Here is a 22,179-nt window from a genome sequence, read left to right as displayed (position 1 = left end):
TTCAAACCAAAGCACAAACATACCAATGACTTTTAAAAATTTTAGTTTTTTTTCTTTTTAGCAACAAGGTTTTGTTTTGTTTTGTTTTGTTTTGTTTTGTTTTGTTTTGTTTTGTTTGGCAGGCAGAGTTAGACAGTGAGAGAGAGAGAGAGACAGAGGGAAAGGTCTTCCGTTGCTTCACCCCCCAAATGGCTGCCACGGCCGGCACACTGTGCTGATCCGAAGCCAGGAGCCAGATGCTTCCTCCTGGTCTCCCATGAAGGTGCAGGTCCCAAGCACTTGGGCCATCCTCCACCGCCTTCCTGGGCCACAGCAGAGAGCTGGACTGGAAGAGGAGCAACAGGGACAGAATTCGGCGCCCCAAGCGGGACTAGAACCCGGGGTGCCAGCGCCGCAGGCGGAGGATTATCCTAGTGAGCCGCAGCACCAGCCAGCAACAAGTTTTAAAAAACCTATTTAGCAAAGATTTATTTATGTCACATAAGTCAAAAAGCTAATTTGTGTTGATTTAGCAGTTTTATTTTATATGAGCAATCTTTTATGTATAAGCCAATTAAAACAGAGCCTTTAATAAATTTTTCCAAGCAGACATGCAATATGTACACACAAGTAACACAAAAAATATGTATGTGGAGGACAGAACAATAAAGCAATTTCTGTTATGCCCAGTTCGACCATCAAGGAGCCGATACCACTGTAAAATGCAAAAGAATTTTTATTACAGGTCCGGGCCTGGGCTCTCAACTATCATCAACACAGCGGATTTGAATTGAGAGCCCCCGCCTCTTCAGTTAACAGGGTTTTTATAGGGTTTTCAGACATTCTATACATTATAGTACCATTTAGCAAATCATCTCATCCCGCAGAAAATTTAAAGGACATCTCTTAGAATTGATTAGTGCATCCAGTGGTGGGAATGGACCTAGCAAAGGTGGCTGAACGGCTTTGGGGTTGATGCCTTTTAAATGGATTGGCTAAAGTATAGGGTCCGAGCTGCTTGGGTGTAGTGCCAAACCACAGGGTCTCGGGATGTTATTAATCACCTTAACTGCCCAGAAAGGACACCAGGAACTTTAGGTATTTCTCTGCTATCTGTTATTTGGCTGTTGCTAGGAGAGTTTATTGCAAGGGGAGTTCATTTATTTATTTTTAGGAGCTTCTGGCTCAGGGTTCAGGGCCCAGTCAGGCCTGAGTTACAAGATGGAGGCCTATTTTAAAATAGTTGCACCTTGATCTAGGCTCAGGTCTCTCATTTCAGTAACAATGAATTTGTTGCCCGGAGAAGCAAAGGGTCCTTGTCTTTATGCAAGAAAGAATTCAGGTGAGACAGAGAGCAGTGGAAAGCAAAATAGCAAGGTTTATTAGGATAGGGACATTCGTAAGAACTGATGGGCACCTCTCCAGACAGAACCTGAGAGAGAGTGTGCTGTTCACATTTAGGCTGAGGTTTTTAAGGGCATGGGTCTTGCCTTCTCTCCCCCTCTCCTCCTTCTCCTCCTGAACAAAGGACTTGTTGGGTGTAAATAGCAAAAATTCCTTTCTTAGTTTTTCCCCCTGAAGGTATCAGACACTGGAAGGTCATCAGGATCCAGGCAGGACTTTGAAGTGCAAAATGCTAGGCTTCTGGAGCTTCCACAGTGGGTACTGGTCTTTAGGCCTTTCTCATACACACATAGACTCAATTTCTAACTTCCTACCTAACAGTCCCAGCCCTTCCCCCAGGAAAATTCTGATAACATGGGGCAATATAACCTCAGAGGCCCTAAGGGAAGCTAGTGTAGTCAGCTCAGCACCAGCAAATCTGGGGAGGAATTTGCTAATTTTCACAAAACAAACCCTTCCACCAGGACTCTCCATCCTTTGTCCTGGAAGAGAGGGGGAGGTGGGTAAACAGATTCCCTTAAAAACCTAGGGAGTCTGTCGCTCCTCCGCGAAGAGGGGGAGCGACATAATGGTGCCGTGACTCGGATAGGAAACCCAGGAGGGAAGAAACAGGAAGAAGTGGGAAAATACCGGAGAGAGAGACTAGCAAAGAGCCTAGGGAAAAGCCGGACGGAAAAGGTGCCGGAAGAAGCTGTTGAAAGCCTAGGCATAGACTCGGATACGGACTATGGTGGGGAAGCTGGGAGAAATCTCTAAGGTTGAAAGCGAAGGTGAAACCTAGAGGAAACTTAGACTTGGACATGGACTGTGGGGAGAAGCCAGGAAAAATGAGAGGGGAATATTGTTGGAAGAAAAGTTAGGAAACATACTGGGTAGAGAAAGATGTTAGGGAGGATGAAGCTGCGGGGGCAGGCTGAGGCGGAGATGTAACCTACCTTGGGATTCGTCGAGTCAGCCTGGGGAACAAGGGGCGAAAATCTGGAACCAGAGGCGGAGACGTGGGCCAGGTTGGAATCCGTCAGATTAGCCTGGGGAGCAAAAGACGGGAAGCCAAACCGAAAGGTGCAGACGTGAGCTAGGTTGAATTCGCCAGGTTAGCCCGGGGAACTTAGACTGAATACCGGTGGCGGAAACGTGAGCTAGGCTGTGTGACTCGCGGAAGCTGCTGCGTGCAGAGAGAGCAGGGGGTGTGAATAGATAGGGAACGCGGGGCTGGCGCGAAGGCCGTGGTACGGACGCGAAGGGCGTGGAGACCGCGGAGCTCGCGAAGCCAAGCCGCGCAGAGCCAGGAAGCTGTCGTAGGGCAGGCGCCGGGAAGCGGCGCAGAGCTGCAGAGCCGGGAAGCCGCCGCGGGGTGAGGCGCCGAGAAGCAGCCTCGGGGCGGGCGCCGGGAAGCCGAGGGGATAAGAGAAATGAAGTATAGAAGTAAAATGAGAGAAATAGGAATGCTGGCAGATAGAAGTAAAATGGGAGAAATAGGAATGCCCGGAGATAGAGAAATAGAGAAAAATAAGGCCTCCCCACAACATGGCAATGAGAGAGCTTGGATTCGGTCTGCCTGATTAGTAAGACGATAAGCACCTGCGGGCGGCTAGCAGCTTATGCGCCGCAGGTCACCGAAGACAGGCACGAATTAACATCAATAAGTCTCCCCACAATACGGCAAGGAGAAGGCTTGGATTCGGTTTGCCTGATTGGTAGGGCTTGTAAGCACCTGCAGGCAGTTCTAGCAGAGCAGAGCATGAGCTGCAGGGCACCGAACACAGGCACGCATCAGCGCCTAAAAACCTCCTCACAACATGGCAAAGAGAGGACCCGGACTCGGTTTGCCTGATTGGTAGGGCTTGTAAGCACCTGTGGGCAACTCTAGCAAGTAGAGCAGAGTGTGTGCCGCGGGGCACCGAAGACAGGCGCGTATCAACGCCAAAAATAAAAAGAAAGGGGGATCTGTGGGGAGCAACTGGGAGCAACTCGGACTAGACTAAGTTACTGGAATTAAGACTTATTCTATGCATCTGCTCTCCCACAATATGGCGCTGGGAGAGGAGGAAACAGCTTCTACACAGCTGCCTCCAGTTCAACCAATAAACTGTAGGACCTGCTCCTGATTGGAGGAGAGCAGCGTACTCGGCGTGTGGGTAGCAGAGTTGGGATTGGTGAAAGAGGACTATAAAGGAGGAGAGAGACAACATGCACCAGGAACATCTATCTGAAGGAACACCTATGCAGCCCCCAAGAGAGCCGGCCGGCGGTGTGCCGCTCCCCCGCGGAAGTGGGGAAAGTGGCAGGGGGAACCGCCCTTCCACGGAGGTGGAAGGGACAGTAGCCAACCCGGGAAGAACCAGCAGCAAACCCGGGGAGGGCCGAGGAGACAAAAGAACAGCGCAGGGTCCTGTGTCGTTCCTCCGCGAAGAGGGGGAGTGACAGGAGTCCATACAAACTGTGCTGAGCTCAGCTCTCTGCTCTCTGCTGAGCTGCCCACCTGGCCTGCCCTTCCTTTCTGACAGATGCCCTATCCCCAATAAAGCCTTATCACTGCTCTCTGTCTCATGCCTGAATTCTTTCTTGCATGAAGAACCCCATGGCTTCCACTGCCTTCCCTTCAGTAACAGTAATAGCTTTTTAAAATCTTAAACTGCTTTTTTTAAAATTACCATTAATCTATTATAATTACTTCCTGCTCTTAGTAACCTGAGTTAGCCATATATTTTTCTCAGTTGGAACTGTTGTGTCTGAGCAAGTGCAAACAGAGGAGCACCACACATTGATAAAATTTGATGGTCCTTTATTGCTGGTGGTGGAACTTAAGAACTCTCCACCCTGAAGCTCATAGCAACAGTGTCTATAAAGGCAAAAACCACAAGGGGAGGAGGGCGAATACATGGTTGCTAGGATTGGGGGAAGTACATGATTACTAGAGTCAAGCTGACCTAAAGCCTATGTGAAACCAATATCAATTACATTCCTATCAATAGACAAGTTGCAATCTTAATATTAATCTAGGTGCAACCTATCTGTTTTAAGCTTGAGCAATCACGTTAGGGAGTCTGTGTTCTGTCAAGTGGGATGCAGTGTACTATTACCATCTAAGTTTTAGGCCATAGTTAGTCTCAGACCATAGTCTCACAGTGTGTGGTGCTTTCTCAAAATGGAGTCTCAGTGCTCTAAAATGGAGTCCCTATTATCAGGGTGTCTTCAGAACCTGTAGTCCATGGTTAAACTTTAGTATTATCTGTTTGCAGAACTATCCCAAAGTACAGAATACAACAGACTTCACAGGGAGTCTTTGTAACCCGGAAGACACATATAAACACATAATCAACAATGTTTTAATTTCCATGAGCAGTTTGTTATTGCATTCTTTTAATGTTGTGAAACCTTTTATCTAGTCCATTGATCTTTTTTTTTTTTTTAAGATTTATTTGAAAGGCAGAGTTACAGGGAGGCTGAGGCGGTGGGGTGGGTGTCTTCCATCCCCTGGTTCACTCCCTAAATGGCTGCAATGCCTGGAGCTGCATTGATCTGAAGCCATGAACATGGAGCTTCTTCCAGGTCTCCCACAGAGATGCAGGGCCCGAGGACTTGGACCATCTACTACGGCTTTCCCAGGCCATAGCAGAGAGCTGGATCAGAAGTGGAGCAGCCAGGAGTTGAACTGGCACCCATATGGGATGCCGGCACTGTAGGTGGCGGCCTTACCCACTTTGCCACAATGCCAGCCCCAAGTCCATTGATTTTTAAGGTTTGTCAGAAAACCTGAATTTAAGCACATTTGTTAGAGTCTTTTCATAAATCCGATTGTATGCATTTAGAGAAGAATACAAAACTGTGGATAACAACAGACTTTAAATAGCCATGGTTAAAATTACAAAACTCATTAACCAACAGGAAGAGGCACTTGCTTATCCCATACAGTATTTTATTTTATTTTATTTTATTTTTTAAAGATTTATTTATTTATTTGAAAGTAAGAGTTACACAGAGAGAGGAGAGGCAGAGAGAGAGAGAGAGAGAGAGAGAGAGGTCTTTCATCCAATGGTTCACTCCCCAGTTAGCTGCAATGGCCAGAGCTGTGCCAATCCAATGCCAGGAACCAGGAGCTTCTTCTGGGTCTCCCACACAGGTGCAGGGGCCCAAGGACTTGGCTATCTTCTACTGATTTCCCAGGCTATAGCAGAGAGCTGGGTTGGAAGTAGAGCAGCTGAGTCTTGAACTGGTTCCCATATGGGATGCTGGCGCCTCAGGCCAGGGCATTAACCCACTGCCCTACAGCACCAGCCTCTCCACACAGTATTTTAGAGAGCACCTGTAAGATTTTATAAACATTTATCCCTTTAATGCCTCTGAGCCTTTTTAATTAAGATAACCATCATAACTGATAACTACATAACAAGATATTAGACTTTCGTAACTTTTGGACATTTGTATCAGTAACATATTATCATAACAAAGTTTAGTACCACTTTACATCCTGATAGTACTTTTAATATAATTCAAATAGTCTAATTAGTGACTCTACCAGATGAGAGATATACCCTTTGACATCTCCAAGGGCCCAACTGGAGATATCAAAGTCCAAAGAATTTAGAACTTTTAAATTTTTAGGATGCCTGTCAAAGATGCCAAAGGGGCTTAAACTATCTAGTCAAAATAAAATTTAACATTGTGTAATAGTATCCATTTATTTAGTCAGGGTTATTTAACCAGTTAGAGATCAGGTTTGTTCACAGTTATAAAAGAAATGGTTACTCAAATACTTTAAAATAAATAAATATCTAACAACAATCTTAACTCTTTTAAAACTCAGCTCTTTTTAAATAGAACCAGAAAAGAGTTTCTAGGATCTGACTAGGAAATTGACAGAGTACAACCAGTTAAGAAGAAAATTATTAAAAGGAGATACTGCAGTCGTCCCCAAAACAGATTTTAAAACCTAAGATCATGTCTACTTTTAAGTATTTGTTAACATACTGATGTATATACTGACTTTGGACAGCCCTTGTCTTGACTGTTGAGGAACAGGTTTTTTTGTGTTTTTTTTTTTTCATACTATTTGTTGAACTCTTTACTTAACATAGAGTTAATCATATTTGTATAAAGTTAATTGAAAATAGATCTTAGCAAAAAATGAAAGTGGGAATAGGAGAGGGAGGAGGAAGAGGGGTGGGAGAGTGGGTGGAAGGGCAAGTACAGTGGGAAGAATCACCATTGTCGCTCCCCCTCTTCGTGGAGGAACGACACAGGACCCTGCGTTGTTCTTTCGTCTGCTCAGCCCTCCCCGGGTTTGCTGCTGGTTCTTCCCGGGTTGGCTACCATCCCTTCCACCTCCGTGGAAGGGCGGTTCCCCCTGCCACTTTCCCCACTTCCGCGGGGGAGCGGCACACCGCTGGCCGGCTCTCTCGGGGGCTGCACAGGTGTTCCCTCAGATGTTCCAGGTGCATGTTGTCTCTCTCCTCCTTTATAGTCCTCTTTCACCAATCCCAACTCTGCTACCCACACGCCGAGTACGCTGCTCTCCTCCAATCAGGAGCAGGTCCTACAGTTTATTGGTTGAACTGGAGGCAGCTGTGTAGAAGCTGTTTCCTCCTCTCCCAGCGCCATATTGTGGGAGAGCAGATGCATAGAATAAGTCTTAATTCCAGTAACTTAGTCTAGTCCGAGTTGCTCCCCACACACCATGTTCTTAAAGTAGTAATTATGAAATGTATAAAGCTTGCATTCCTGAAATAAAAGGGTTTGGGGTGGGAGACTTGAATACAATATATCAAAGAAATACCTACACCACATGTTCGTAGCAGCACTGTTTACACACAGTATTCAAAACTTGGTAATGGGCAAGGTTGGTGTTCCCCGGCCAATGCCCCAAAATGTTACAGAAAGCTGGGTGGGGGAAGTTCCCTTAGTTCACATGGGCACCAGAGGTTGAGTGGAGGATCAGAAGTTTATTAACATCGAAGGGCTCGGTAAAATTGCTTCCCAAGACTGAGCTTCCAATCTAGGGTTCTTAGAATATTTACAGGTTCATCAGCACCAAGCCTCACCCTTCACAGCATTGGTGGGTTGGGTTGAAGCCTGCCTGCAACAATTTGACAACCAAGGTGTCAACTGAATAGAGAAAGAAAATGTGATATATATACACAGTGGAATATTATTCAGCTATAAAAAGAAATAATTTCTACCATCTGCAGCAAAATGAACACAACTGGAGGACATCACGTTGAGTGAAATAAGATCTTTCTCTCTGTCTCTCTCACTGTCCACCCTGCCTGTCAAAAAGAAGAAGAAGAAGAAGAAGAAGAAGTAGTAGTAGTAGTAGTAGTATACAAAGGCTGGCACCGAGGCTCACTAGGCTAATCCTCCACATGCGGCGCTGGCACTCTTGAGTTCTAGTCCCGGTTGGGGGGCCGGATTCTGTCCCTGTTGCTCCTCTTAAAGTCCAGCTCTCTTCTGTGGCCCGGGGAAGGCAGTGGAGGATGGCCCAAGTCCTTGGGCCCTGCACCCACATGCGAGACCAGGGGGAGGCACCTGGCTCCTGGCTTCAGATCGGTGCAGCACACTGGCCATAGCGACCATTTTGGGGGTGAACCAACAGAAGGAAGACCTTTCTATCTCTCCCTCTCTCTCATTGTCTAAGTCTGCCTGTCAAAAAAAAAAAAAAAAAAACTACACAAAAGCATTTAGTTTTCTCACCCACAAAGATATTTAGTTTTCTTACATCTTTTGTGACTTGCTCACACCTTTTGTAACCTATTTCAACACACACACACCCAGCAAAATGGGTAGAGCTAACAGACCACAAACTGAAGAGAAAAAATTAAACTGTCTTTTTTTTTTTTTATCACGAAGAAAACATTTCAAAGCTTGTGACCCTTTTTTAAAGTTTTGATCCTACTATCTAGGACAGTAGGCTTTGAATGGGACCCTCCTAATATGCCACCCAATGTCAGTGGCATGTGACAAGAAACAGAGACCTCTGGAACCATCACTGATCTAGACAGAGATGGCTTCACTCACCTGGCAGAAAACAGACCTGCAGGTTAGGGTCCAATGAGACTCAGAAGCAGCATGGCTGTGGTGCCACAAACACACTCACACTACACGTGCACTCACTTTTGTTACAGACATCAGACAGGTGCCTCCCTGTGAAGACCTAACAGAAACAATCACAAGGGTTGCTGGGAGGTTATCAGTCGCCTGCTTCCACACAAAGGCGAGTCTGATAACTGGGTGTTCTCAAGTCCAGGAGGCCCAGTCCACTGGTCTCGTCTTGGGGGGAGGGTGCCTTCAAGTTGTCCACGGGCTATCCCCCAGCCCCAGCTGAGTCCCACAAGGGCCAGCCATGTGTGAACACTGTGGAATTCCCCAACACTTGGTAATGGGCAAGGTTGGTGTTCCCCGGCCAATGCCCCAAAATGTTACAGAAAGCTGGGTGGGGGAAGTTCCCTTAGTTCACATGGGCACCAGAGGTTGAGTGGAGGATCAGAAGTTTATTAACATCGAAGGGCTCGGTAAAATTGCTTCCCAAGACTGAGCTTCCAATCTAGGGTTCTTAGAATATTTACAGGTTCATCAGCACCAAGCCTCACCCTTCACAGCATTGGTGGGTTGGGTTGAAGCCTGCCTGATTCAGGACCACCCATGAGGAACTTGAGACCTCCTCCCCATATTTATGAGGAACTTGAATGGGGGGTTTACAGAGAACTGAAATCAGGACTGCTCAGACACGTGGACACCTATGAGGAAGAAAGATTGTGGCATCTGTCCGGACACGTCAACACCTATGGGGAACTGGAATAGGGATTTCAGAAAACAGAGATTAGGATATCTGCCCTCCTTAGGAGTCTGATTTTTCTCCCTTGTCTCTGGGGCCCACCTAATTTCCTCTTTAAAACAACTCCTAAGGTCTCCCAGGCTCTCACCTTTGCATCAGGACACTGCCTGCTACAGGGAAGCATCTTCTCTCTGGAAGGCAAGTGAGGCAAACCATGTGGACCTGAGCCAGGCTGGGTGACCTCCACTTCCTGAGTGGCCAGGGAAAAGCCATTTGCATCCCACTCAGCCCCGAGACTCAGCCCAGGACACAGTGGGGAAGGGACAATGACACCTTCCTGCTGGTGGACACCCGGCAGGGACCAGTGATCCTGAAGCACAGGAGGTGGGGGCCAGGCAGGGTCCTGAGTGTCCACAGGGAGCTCTGGCCTCACAGTTGGGTCTCCCTCCTGGGCAGGGAGCAGCAATATTTCCAGGAATGGAGAAAGGACAGGCTGCCTGCAGTGGATGGTATAGCCCCCCTCAGCAGGAAGTGACCCAACCATCAACCTGACTCCAGGGTCCAGGCTTGTGCACTGCCCAGTGCTACAAGAGGCATCCTGTGTCCATCCCGTGGTTGTCCCCATGCCCTTTAGAGGGTCCTCACTGCTCCCTCTGCCTCTTCTGCACCCTAGCTGTGTATTCCAACTGTTCCATGGACTGCACCCTTCTACTTGTATTAGGGTCTGATTAGAGAAACAGATTATCAGACAGATGCTGACAGTGTGGGCTGGAAAGGTGCCAACTCAGAAGAGGTGACGGTGCCACTCGAGTGCAAGGATGTCTGCCAGAGTCACTTACTCCCCTTGCTCTGGGGAGGTCAGTCTCTGTTCTGCTGGGCCCTTCCACTGATGGGAAGAAGCCCACACACACTGTGCAATGTGCCTTACACAAAGTCAATCAATGTACATGTTAATGTAATAAAAAAAATATATGTTCCCCAGGAATGCTCAGAATAATGTTTGAACACTTTTAGCCGGGCACCATGGCCCAGCCCGAGTTGACACAAAAAATAAACCAGAAATGCTCACAAGCTTCCCCAGGGAGCCCATGAATGACAGGAAACTGTAGCACCTGACACACACTCTCCTTACACTCTCCAGTAGAGAGAGGCAGTGCTCCTTGCATTATGACAGTGAGGGGGGTGCGGGGGGAAGGGATGGACGGAGGCTTGGGCAGCAGCTTCTGAGAGAAGAGGACACCTCCCTGACACTTGCTTTAGCTCACAGCCAGAAGCTCTCCATGCTAGGCATTCTGGGCAGGAAATGTCTCTTCATGTAAACAAAAGCTCAATGGTCTGAGGCTGGGGATGAGGGGGCACATCTTCACTTGGGGGTGAGGGGTTGAGTTCCTGATGTTCTAACCCCTGCAGATTCAACTTCACCTTGGCTGCCAGTGATGAATAGACCCTGATTCGTTTTCATTTGGGAGGCAGAGAGACAGAAATGAACAGAAAAAAGAAAAATGTGGGGTTGGCACTGTGGTGCAGCTGGTTAACGCCCTGGCCTGAAACGCTGGCTTCCCATATGGGTGCTGGTTTGAGACCTGGCTGCTCCACTTATAATCCAGCTCTCTGCTGTGGCCTGGGAAAGCAGCAGAAGATGGCCCAAGTCCTTGGGCCCCTGCACCTATGTGGGAGACCTCAAGGAAGCTCCTGGCTCCTGGCATTGGATCAGCGCAGCTCCAGCCATTGCGGCCAATTGGGGAGTGAACCAGCAGATGGAAGACCTCTCTCTCTCTCTCTCTCTTTCTCGCTCTTCCTCCCTCTCCTCTCTCTGTGTAACTCTGACTTTCAAATAAATAAATGAGTCTTTAAAAAAGAAAAACACAAACAAAAACTCTCATCCACTGGTTCACTTCCCAAATTCCTACATTAGCCAAATCCAGACTGGACCAAAGCTAGGAGTCAGAAAGTCAGCCCAGGTATCCCAGTGGGTAGAAGGCCCAATCGCTTGACCCATCACCTGCTGCCTCCACGAATCTGTAGTCGCAGAAAGCCAGAATCAGGAACCAGAGCCAGGCCTCCAACCCAGGTACTACAATAAGGGACATGGGCATCTTAACCACCAAATGCTTGCCCCTGGTTCCTTTTAACCTTGAGGCTGAGTCCAGCTGGCATTAGTTTGCAAATTTTAATTAGACTTTAGTGAAAACTGAGCATGACTTTCAAAACAAATAGAAACAGTAAATTTACTGCAGCTGGATAGCTTGGCTCACACATGATAGTTAACTCTGGCTCCTCAGCCAGCTCTGGGAGGACAGGGCCACTCAACAAGACACAGAGACCTCTCAACTTACAGACATGAGGTCTTCCATTTTACTGTGGCCCTGTCTGAATACTGACGTAGTTTGTGGACTCAAAAGGCTTCCATAGCCTTGGCAGCTCATGACAAGAGCCTCGGGTGATCACTGATATCATAAATAAGAGTGTCAATTGTTAAATCAACAACCAGAGTCACTGTGCACTTGCTCCCCATGTAGGAACTCTTTCCTTAATGTGTTTTACTATGAGAATTAACAGTAAAACTAGTACTCAAACAGTACTTTATACTTTGTGTTTCTGTGTGGGTGTAAACTCTTGAAATCTTTACTTAGTAATGAGTTGGTCTTCTGTATATAAAGATAATTAAAAATGAATCTTAATGAAGAATGGGATGGGAGAGGTAGTAGGATGTGGGACAGGAGTGGGGGTGAGCGGGTGGGTATGGGAGGAGGAACTGCTGTATTCCAAAAGCTGTACCTATGAAATTTATATCAAATAAAAGCTTTCTTAAAAAATCTGGAATATACAACTTTCTGACCTACAAGTCAATCATTCATTCCATAACACTGCATTTCACTTAGCACATCTCCTCTTACATTGTCTTGTGCACAGATGACCTATTTGCTTTGCTAATAAAATCCTTTCACTTTTTTCTTACTTTGCTTAATGGTAAATTTAATAAAGAAGTCAGATATCATCATTTTCTGAAATCCAATCACAAGTTAATTTTTGCAGTTTATTTTCTGCTTCCTATAACATTTTTAAAGAAGCAAAAGATGATCCAAGTTCTTGTGGCCCTGCCACATACATGCAGACCTAGATGGAGTTCCAAGCTCTTGAGTCCTGGCTCCCTGATTCAGCCCCAGCTGTTGTATTTGAAGAGTACATAAGAAAATGGGCACTCACTTGCTTGATTTGTCTCCTTTCTCTCTGCCTCTCTTGATTTGTCTCCTTTCTCTCTGCCTCTCAAATGGGTAAAAAATAAAAATACTGAGCTTATTTCTAGTATTAAACATTTTGAGAACCCATGCATACTTTCTTCAGGCTTGCATTTACCACAAACATTTGGAAGACACTTCCAGTGATACATGAAACACTCTTGCACACATTAATTCACTTCATTTGTACCACAGCCTGGAAGGTGGGTGCTGCTATTATCTCAGTTTGGTTAAGTAAACGCAGCTCAAAGAGGTAGGTGGCTGCCAGAGCTCACGGGCCCAGTCGGGGTGGCACCGGAACTCAACCCAGCATTTCTGGCTCCACAGATCATGGTCTCTTGAGGATTCTTTCATGGCATAGTTGGTGAAGGAAATGCACTTTCTTTTTTTTTCTTTTTTTGACAGGTTGAGTTATAGACAGTGAGAGAGACAGAGAGAAAGGTCTTCCTTCCGTTGGTTCACTCCCCAAATGGCCGATCCAAAGCCAGGAGCCAGGTGCTTTTTCCTGGTTTCCCATGCAGGTGCAGGAGCCCAAGCACTTGGGCCATCCTTCACTGCCCTCCCAGGCCACAGCAGAGAGCTGGACTGGAAGAGGAACAACCTGGACTAGAACCTGGTGCCCATATGGGATGCCGGCACTGCAGGCAGAGGATCAACCAAATGAGCCATGGCACTGGCTCCAGGAAATGCACTTTCAAATGCCATGTGACTGCTGTGTGGTGGGAGTTGGGGGAGGATGCTGCAGCCAGCACCTCTTAGTGCATCTTAAACGATGATTTAACACCTGTTCTCTCCCTTACTTGCAGTAACACTCACTCCTTCCCTGTATGTAATCTCTCAGTGCCTGGGCTGCTCTGGAAACACAAACTCAGACACAGGATCCCCAAATGGTGCCCCTAGTGGGCAAATCCCCCCCTAATGGTTTTTGGGTAGGGATTTCCTTTACAGTGAATCACCTGTCTGGCTATTTAACTCTAATCTTTAATCTGTATTTCAAAAACAGTTCCAGTTATTTTAGAAGTCTTTAATTTAAAATGTGGTATATTCAGGGGCTAGTACTGTGGCATAGTGGGTAAAGCTGCCACCTGCAGCACCCCATCCCCTATGGGTGCCAGTTTGAGTCCCAGCTGCTCCACTTCTGATCTAGCTCCCTGCTAATGTGCCCGGGATAGCAGCAGAAGATGACCCAAGTGCTTGGGGCCCCACATCCACATAGGAGACCTGGAAGAAGTTCCTGGCTCCTGGCTTCAGAGTGGCTCAGCTCTGGCAACCGCAGCCATCTTGGGAGTGAATCAGTGGATGGAAGATCTCTCTGTTTCTCCCTCTCTCTCTGTAACTGCCTTTCAAATAAACAAATATTTTTAAAACAAAATAAAATGCAGGAAAATCACAATAGAATACTATTCAGCCATAAAAAGGAATGAAATCCTGCCACTTGCAGTAAAGTTGATGGAACTAGAAGTCATTATGTTGAGCAAAATAAACCAGACAGAAAGAAATATACCACATGTTCCCCATTTTATGTGGGAGCTAAAACAAACAAACAAAAAACCATCAAACTGAACAGACAATGTTGATTACCAGAGGCTAAGAATGGTGAGAGAAATAGTGGAAATTTGCATTAAAAATTAGGGGAAACAGAGTATGGTTCATTAATTGTGCCTTTTAACTTTTTTAATATATCCATCAAGTTTACTTATTCTAAGCATTTGATGACATAGTTCTTTGTATTCTATTAATCTGTTTCTCTGGTAGACTACATACAATTGTTTCTTTCCTATTTATGCAATCTTATATTATCTATTATTTGAAAGTTTGTATTGCGCTAAAACATACAATTTCTACCTCAATCATTTTAACTGTATAACTAAATAGTGTTAATTATATTGATTGCTGCAAAATAGATCTGTAGAACTGTTTTTAAGAGGTTTATTTATCCATCTTTTTTTTTTTTTTTTTTTTTGGACAGGCAGAGTTAGAGAGAGACAGAGAGAGACAGAGAGAGAGAGAAAGGTCTTCCTTTTCTGTTGGTTCACCCTCCAATGGCCGCCACGGCTGGCGCACCACGCTGATCCAAAGCCAGAAGCCAAGTGCTTCCTCCTGGTCTCCCATGCAGGTGCAGGGCCCAAGCACTTGGGCCATCCTCCACTGCCCCCCCCCCTCAGGCCACAGCAGAGAGCTGGACTGGAAGAGCAGCAACCGGGACTAGCCAGGGTGCCGGTGCCACAGGCAGAGGATTAGCCAAGTGAGCCACGGTGCCAGCCTATTTATGCATCTTATATCAACTGGTTCACTCCCCAAATGGCCACAACTGCCTGGGCTGGGCCAGTGACCAGGAACCAGGAGCCTCTTCTGGGTCTCCCACATGGGTGCAGGGGCCCAATACTTGGGCCATCTTCTGCTGCTTTCTCAGGTACATTAGCAGGGTGCTGGATTGGAAGTGGTACAACTGGGACTCTAACTGGCACCCATATGGGATGCTGGCATTGCAGGCAGTGGCTTAACCTGTTATGCCACAGCATAGGTCCTGCAACTTTATATCCATTATACATCAATTCCTTCTCTGGCCTTCTTTCAGACCTCTTCAACCACCCTTTTAATTTGCTTATATTATTTTAACTACTGTATATATTTCATAACAGTTGAACCATACATTACTGTTTTGTCACTCACTGGTTTCACTTAATATAGTGTCCTTATCTATCTGTGGCATGTGAATGATTTCCCTCACTTAAAAGGCTGCATGATATTACACTGTATATTCCAAATTTCATTTGTCATTCATGCATTGTGGGCACTCAGGTTGTTTCTCCTCCTTAACTACTATGACTAATGCTGCAAAGAACAAATATATTTCAAGAGGTCTTTGAGATTCAGATTTGAATTATTTTGGATACATAGCCAGTAGTAGGATGTCAGAATCCTATGATAATTCTGTTATAACTTTTTTGGATGAGCCTCTGTACTATTACCCACAATGGCTGCATCATTTTACATTCTCACCACCCAGTGCACAAGGGTTCCAATCACTCTATATCCACACCCACTTGGTACTCTGTTATTTTCATAGTGACCATATTTTTAAATTTTTTAAAATTTATTTATTTGAAAGGCAGAGTGAGAGAGACTATCTATCTGATGGTTCAGTCCCTAAATGGCTATAAATAAGGGGCTGTACCAGGCTGAAGCCAGGAGCCAGGAACTCTATCTGGGTCTTCCATGTGAGTGACAGAGGCCCAAGTACTTGGCTCATCATCTGCTGCCTTTCCAGGTACATTAGCAGGGAGTGGTGTCAGAGGCAGAGCAGCCAGGACTCAAAATGGCACTCTGATATGGGATGCCACTGTTGCAACCCATTGTACCATAATGCCAGGATAGTGGCCATCTTAATGTATGTGAGTTTGACCCACCAGTTAACCCATCATCTGCAATGCCAGCATCCTATAGGGGTGCCGGTTCAAGTCCTGAATGCTCCACTTCTGATCTTGCTCCTTGCTAATATACGTGGTTCAAGTGATCGGGCCCTTGTCACTCATGTGAAAGACTGGAAGGAGTTCCAGGCTCCCAGCTTCAGCCTGGCTCAGCCCTGACTATTGTAGTCATTTGAGGAATGAACCAGTAGATGGAAGATATCTCTCCCTGCCCCTCCCCTGTAACTCTGCCTTTCAAATAAATAAATAAATCTTTTTAAAATGTTATTTGGGGCAGAAGTTGTGGCACAATGGGTTAAGCTGTTGCTTGGGATGCCAGAGACTCCTGGTTCTGGTTTAATTTTTACCATTGTGTTCTATCATCTATCCATCCATCTATCTATACCTCTTTTCCTCCTGCCCTTCCTTTCCCCCATCTTCCTCCTCACACCAATATTGGAATAGTCTATAGTGCATTTCTTGAACTGGTTTTCCTAATTATATTAAATCACTTTATTTCAGGGCTGGCACTGTGGTGTTGTGGGTAAAGCCGCCGCCTGCAATGCCAGTATCCCAAATGGGCACCAGTGCATGACTCAGCTGCTCCACTTTCGATCCAGCTCTCTGCTGTGGCCTGGGAAAGCAGCAGAGGATGGCACAGGTCCTTGGGCCCCTGCACCCGGAGTAGGAGACCCAGAGTAGGCTCCTGGCTCCTGGCTTTGGATCGGCATAGCTCCAGCTGTTGCAGGCAATTGGGGAGTGAACCAGGGGATGGAAGACTCTCTCTCTCTCTCTCTCTGCCTCTCCTCTCTCTGTGTAAATCTTTCAAATAAATAAATCTTTAAAAAAAGAAGTTACTTATATGAAATTTCTGTCAAATAAGGCTGTATTTAGGCACCCACCTCAGGATTGTTGGTAACTGGGCATGTTTCCTCGTGCCTCCCTGTGTCACAAGGCCCAACTCATTCACAATCACCTCAATGGCAGTACCTTTGGTAATTACACCCAAAGTTGTAAATAACAAGGAGGATGGTTTCTTTTTATACACCAATTATTGGTAGACAGAAGGTGGCTCTCACTTCTTAAAACACAAGCCTAGGGGGCCGCCACCTGTAGCACTGGCATCCCATATAGGCGCTGATTCATGTCCAGCAGCTCCACCTCCAATACAGCTCTCTGCTGTGGCCTGGGAAAGTAGTAGGAGATGGCCCAAGATGGCCCCTGCACCCATATGAGAGACCTGGAAGAAGCTCCTGGCTCCTGGCTTCAGATCAGTTCAGCCTCGGCCATTGCGGCCATTTAGAGAGTGAACCAGTGGCCATTTAGAGAGTGAACCAGTGGATGGAAGACCTCGCTCTCTCTGTCTGCCTCTGCCTCTCTGTAACTCCGCTTTCAAATAAATAAATCTTAAAAAAAAAAAAGCTACATTAAAAAAGAAACCTCAAGACCACTGGCCTAATGAATCTTTCATATTTAGGTGGTTTTCTTGTAAAGCCATCTCTAACAAAGCAAACTTTGGTAACCATCCTCTTCCAACGACTTCTTTTTCCTGTCCAAATAATTTTTAATACTGTGTTTCTCCCTGCACACGAACTTTAGGCAGAGGGACTTCCCATTTTCCTGCCTTGTCTTTTCATCTTTGTTTAATCGTATTGGAAAGTACTTTAGCTTGGTACCATCCCTCTCTGCCAGCAGATAGGCAAGTACTACTCCCTTGGGAGTCTTTTTACCATGTTTTCATTTGGTGTTTCTCTTCTCATGCACCTTGATAGTCTTTGTCATCTGTATTTTCTCAGCATGGCACTGCTTATGGTAGAGTTCAGCCTTCAGACTAATCATCTTTTTTGCTTTCTTTGAACGTTCATGAGCCTCCCGACTTTCCTCTAGGCTCTTCTGTTTTAAACCTGCAAATCTGCTTAACAAATCCCCAGGTGCTCAGAGTATAAGAAGACGACATAGGGGTGACAACACAAACTCACCAGCCAGAGCAGGTGCGCAAAGCTTCCCTTGCACAGACTAGATGCTTATATAGCCAGGGCTGCTTTCGTTCCGGGCGGGCAGGCAGGGGCATTAGGCGGGCTCTTCAAACTCGTGGGGATGGCCTACGTCCGAGGCGGGGTTGAGCTGCTTTTGAGGAAGACTGCAGGGGACTGGGAAGTTTCTCAGCGTAGTCGGAGTCGGGATCTGCGCTCAGACCCATACCATAGGCAAGGAACCCAAAAGCGGATCTAAAGCTTTTGTTCTTGCTCCCTCACAGAGTGCGGTAATGGCCTCCACTCTGTGGAGAAGCCCAGGTTCTCAAAGACGCTACCAGGCCCTGGATTGGCACAAAGGTCAACATTGTAGCACAACAGGTTAAGTGGCTGCCTGTGACACTGGCATCCTATATTGAAGCACCAGACTCAGTTGCTCTGCTTCCAATCCTGATCCCTGCTATTGGAAACCAGCAGATGTCCCAAGTACTTGGATCCCTGCCACCCACAGGAGAGACTCAGATGGAGTTCCAGGTTCCTGGCTTTGGCCCAGCCATTGCTACTATTTGGGAAGTGAGCTAGTAAACAGAAAATCTATTTCTCTGCCTCTTCCTCTATCACTCTACTTTTCAAATAAAAATAAGTTAATAAAAATACTTATATTTAAGCATTTTAACTTTAAAATTTTTCAAAAAATTTTTAAAAACCAACTGCAGCAGACTTTTTTTTTTTTTTTGACAGGCAGAGTGGATAGTGATAGAGACAGAGAGAAAGGTCTTCCTTTGCCGTTGGTTCACTCTCCAATGGCCGCCACGGCCAGCGCACTGCGGCCAGCACACCGCACTGATCCGAAGGCAGGAGCCAGGTGCTTCTCCTGGTCTCCCATGGGGTGCAGGGCCCAAGCACTTGGGCCATCCTCCACTGCCTTCCTGGGCCACAGCAGAGAGCTGGCCTGGAAGAGGGGCAACTGGGAAAGAATCTGGCGCCCCGACCAGGACTAGAACCCAATGTGCCAGCGCCGCTAGGTGGAGGATTAGCCTATTGAGCCGTGGCGCCGGCTGCGACCTAACATTTAGGATTCTTGCATCTCTTACTGGAGTGCCTGCATTCAATGCATGCATCTGGCTCCTGACTCCAGCTGCCTACTCATACAGACCTTGGGAGGCAGCGGTTGATGGCTCGGGTACTTGGAACCCTGACACCCATGTGGGAAACCCAGATTGAGTTCCTCACTCCTGGCTTTGGTATAACACACCCCTAGCTGTTGTGGGAATTTTGAGAGTGGATGAGATCTGTCTGTGTCTATCTTGCACCTTCAAATGTGTAAATTTAATTTTTAAGTGGGATATAGAAGTCCCCAAATATTGTTGTATTGGAATCTATCTCTCCTCTTTAATATCTTACAAAACTTGTTTCACTAGCATTAAGTGTATTACATTCACAGCTGTCATACCTTCTTGCTAAATTGATCCCTTGATCATCATATTGCATCCTTATTTGTCTCAAGTTTTTGCTTGAAAGCTATTATTCTGTTTTTTTTGTTTGTTTGTTTTTTTTTTTTTTAAGGTTTATTTGAAAGGTGGGGTGACAGAGAGAGGGAGGGAGAAAGAGTGGACAGCGAGAGCAAGCTTCTATTTGCTGGCTCACTCCCTAAATGGCTGCAACAGCCAAGGCTGGGCCAGACCAGGCCAGGAATGAGGATCTCCATCCTAATTTCCCATGTGTGTTGCAAGGACCCAAGTACTTGGGCCATCTGCTGTTGCTTTTCTAGCTGCATTAATAGCAAGTTGGAGCAGAAGCAGAACAGTCAGGTCTTTCTGGTGCTCTGATACGGGATGCTGGCATCACAAGCAGCAGCTTAACCCACTGCACCGCAGTACTGACCCATAAAATCTATTACTTTTTATTTCTATATAGTTTCACCTACTAGCTTTTGGTTTCTATTTGCATGGGATCTTTTTCCATCCTTTAACTTTCAGCCTGTGGTGACCATTGTGTTTCATAAAGGCAGCATGTGGCTGGTTTTGTTTTTTTTTTTAATAATCCTAAATTAGTGAATCTCAACCTTAATTGGTGGGTTTAGTCCATTTTCATTCAACATTATTATTCAAGTAATAACTTGATCCTGTCATTTAAAGACTTTTTGTGCTTTTAATACCTTTTTTTTTTTTACGTGTTTGCATGATGGTGATTCTTTTTTCTGTTTGGAGGACTCCCTTAAGTATCTTTTGTAAAGCTGGCTTGATGGATGAGTTTCCTGTTTTACTATCTTGGGAAGTCTTACTCCTCCATTTGTGGAAGATACACTTTCTGGGTGAAGTATTTTGGTTGGCAATTATTTCCTTTCAGAACTTGGGATGTATCATCCATTCCCTCCCGGCCTGTGAAGTTTCTGTGGAAAAATCTGCCAGGGACTAATGAGGGTTCATTAAAAATGACATGGCCCTTTGTCTTGCTAATTTTAGATTCTCACTTTGTGTGGTAATTTTTAGAGTTTGACTATGATGTGTCAACAGTGGGGCTCTTTTCTGGTCAGGCCTATTTGTGTTCTTGTGGGCATCCTATACTTCAGATGTTCACATATACTTGGATGTCCACATTGGTCTCCAGGTGGGAGATGTTTTCAGTGATTATTTCATTGAATAGATTTTGTAAGTCTCCATTCCTCTCTTCACCCTGAGGCCTTCACTTTTCCTCTAGGGCTCTGTCACAGGGCAGCATCTTCTCTGAAAGGCAAAGGAGGCAGAGTCATGAGGACCTGAGCCAATTCATACACAGTCCACCTCTGGAGTAGGTCCAGGGAAGGGTCCTCTGCATCTGCATTCAGCCCCAAGACTCAGCACAGGACACTGTGAAGGGAAGGGAAGACACAGCCTTCCTGTCAGTAGACACCCAGGAGGGGCCAGTGATGTGGGGGCACAGGAAGTGGGGGCCTGGCAGGGACCCTCAGAGTCCATAGGGAGCTCTGACCTCAAATTCAGGCCTCCTTTCTGGGCAGAGAGCCATCCTGGGAAGTGAGAAAGGAAAGTTTTAGAAGGGACAGATTGCCCAGCAGTGGTACGCATAGGCCCCCTCAGCAAGAAGTGACCAGCTGCCAATCTGACCCCAAGGGGTCAGGCCTGCTCATTGCCCAGTGCTGCAAGGGGAATCCTGTGTCCACCCCCTTTGGAGGGTCCCCACTGCTCCCTCTGCCTCCTCTGCACCCTAGCTGTGTACTCTACCTGTTCCATGGACTGAACACTGACCCTAAGACAGTGACCATCTCCATAGTCACTGTGCCCCTATTCTCCCCTGAGTCCTATAGAAAGCTCAGTGTGACCCCTGCAGGGCTCCCAACACCTGCTTCATCCATGTTTGAACCAGGGCTGCTCACACATCCAAGAAAGCACCCAAGTCAGTCCCATCTGCTCACCCAAGTCCACCTCCTCAGCCCTGGGACAAATATGGGAATAGATCCAAGGCCTGGATCTTACCCTGTCCTGTCCTGGAACAAATATGGGAATAAATCCAAGCCTGGGCTCCCCCACACCCATCCCCATTGGTCCTCCCAGCACCAGACCCCAGGGTGGGTCACTCAGCGGCAAGCCCTTCCTGAACAGGTTCCCTCTAGATAGTCCAACACAAATCCTCAGCCCCCTGTGTCATCACTACCTGCTCCTGGGGGCCCTTCTCCAGGGCAGCACTGGCCTGAAACCCTGAACTCCAAGGGACCTGCTAGACAACAGCCCACAAGCCAGACCAGGCACCACTCACTCGTGGCCATGACCTCTATCGTACAAAGCAGGCTCTACCAGGGACACAACAGGACCTCAGCTGTCTCCTCCCTCACACAGAGGCAGAGGCCATAGCACTGAACTCCCAGAAGCTGCTCTTTGTCTAGCTCTGTCCCTGCTGGCTCTTCCAAGTGGCTCACTGGGTCACTCAGCTCTGAGGCAAACCTCCACCAGGGCCTGGCCTGTGACAGGGTTTTGGAACAAAGTCCTGAGCCTGGGTATCATGTTCTGCCGCAAGAGAGGTGTTTCCCCAAATGATACCTCCCTGAGGTGGGTATGGAGGACTCACTGCAGGGCCCACAGCCCATCTGAGAATGGGTGGGTGATTGTGTGCTCATCTTCCCGGGGCTCCACCTGTACCCCTTCTCTGCATATCTGCAATCCAGGGCAGGGCCCGTGTGAGAGGCCAAGGCACATGGAGGTTGCAGAGGGTGGCCCCTCTCACTTCTGTGTCCCCCAAAAGCCCAGGACCCCATGACCATGAGCACAGTACACAGGGCTGGGACCCTCCTCCTCTAGGCAGCAGCCTGGCCTGTACCTGCTCACAGTTGGGAATGTGCTCCTGGCTCCTGGACCAACAGCATCTTCAGGGCCTTCATGTCCAAGCAGCAAGACACACTCCAAACAAGA

General features: G+C 46.8%; 1 protein-coding gene across 1 annotated transcript in view; it reads right to left on the bottom strand.

The window, feature by feature from the left end:
• Positions 1 to 494: 494 nt before the first annotated feature.
• The window catches only part of HGSNAT (heparan-alpha-glucosaminide N-acetyltransferase), a 76,174-nt gene continuing 54,489 nt past the window's right edge, over positions 495 to 22,179 (bottom strand). The window contains exon 18 of the mRNA XM_051832323.2: positions 495 to 20,502. Coding sequence (XP_051688283.2) covers positions 20,462 to 20,502 — 41 coding nt within the window. The 3' untranslated portion in view covers positions 495 to 20,461. The remainder of the gene's footprint in view (positions 20,503 to 22,179) is intronic.

The sequence above is a fragment of the Oryctolagus cuniculus genome, chromosome 2, assembly GCF_964237555.1.
Source record: "Oryctolagus cuniculus chromosome 2, mOryCun1.1, whole genome shotgun sequence".
Classification (NCBI taxonomy): Eukaryota; Metazoa; Chordata; class Mammalia; order Lagomorpha; family Leporidae; genus Oryctolagus; species Oryctolagus cuniculus.
This window is presented reverse-complemented; position numbering and strand designations above follow the sequence as displayed.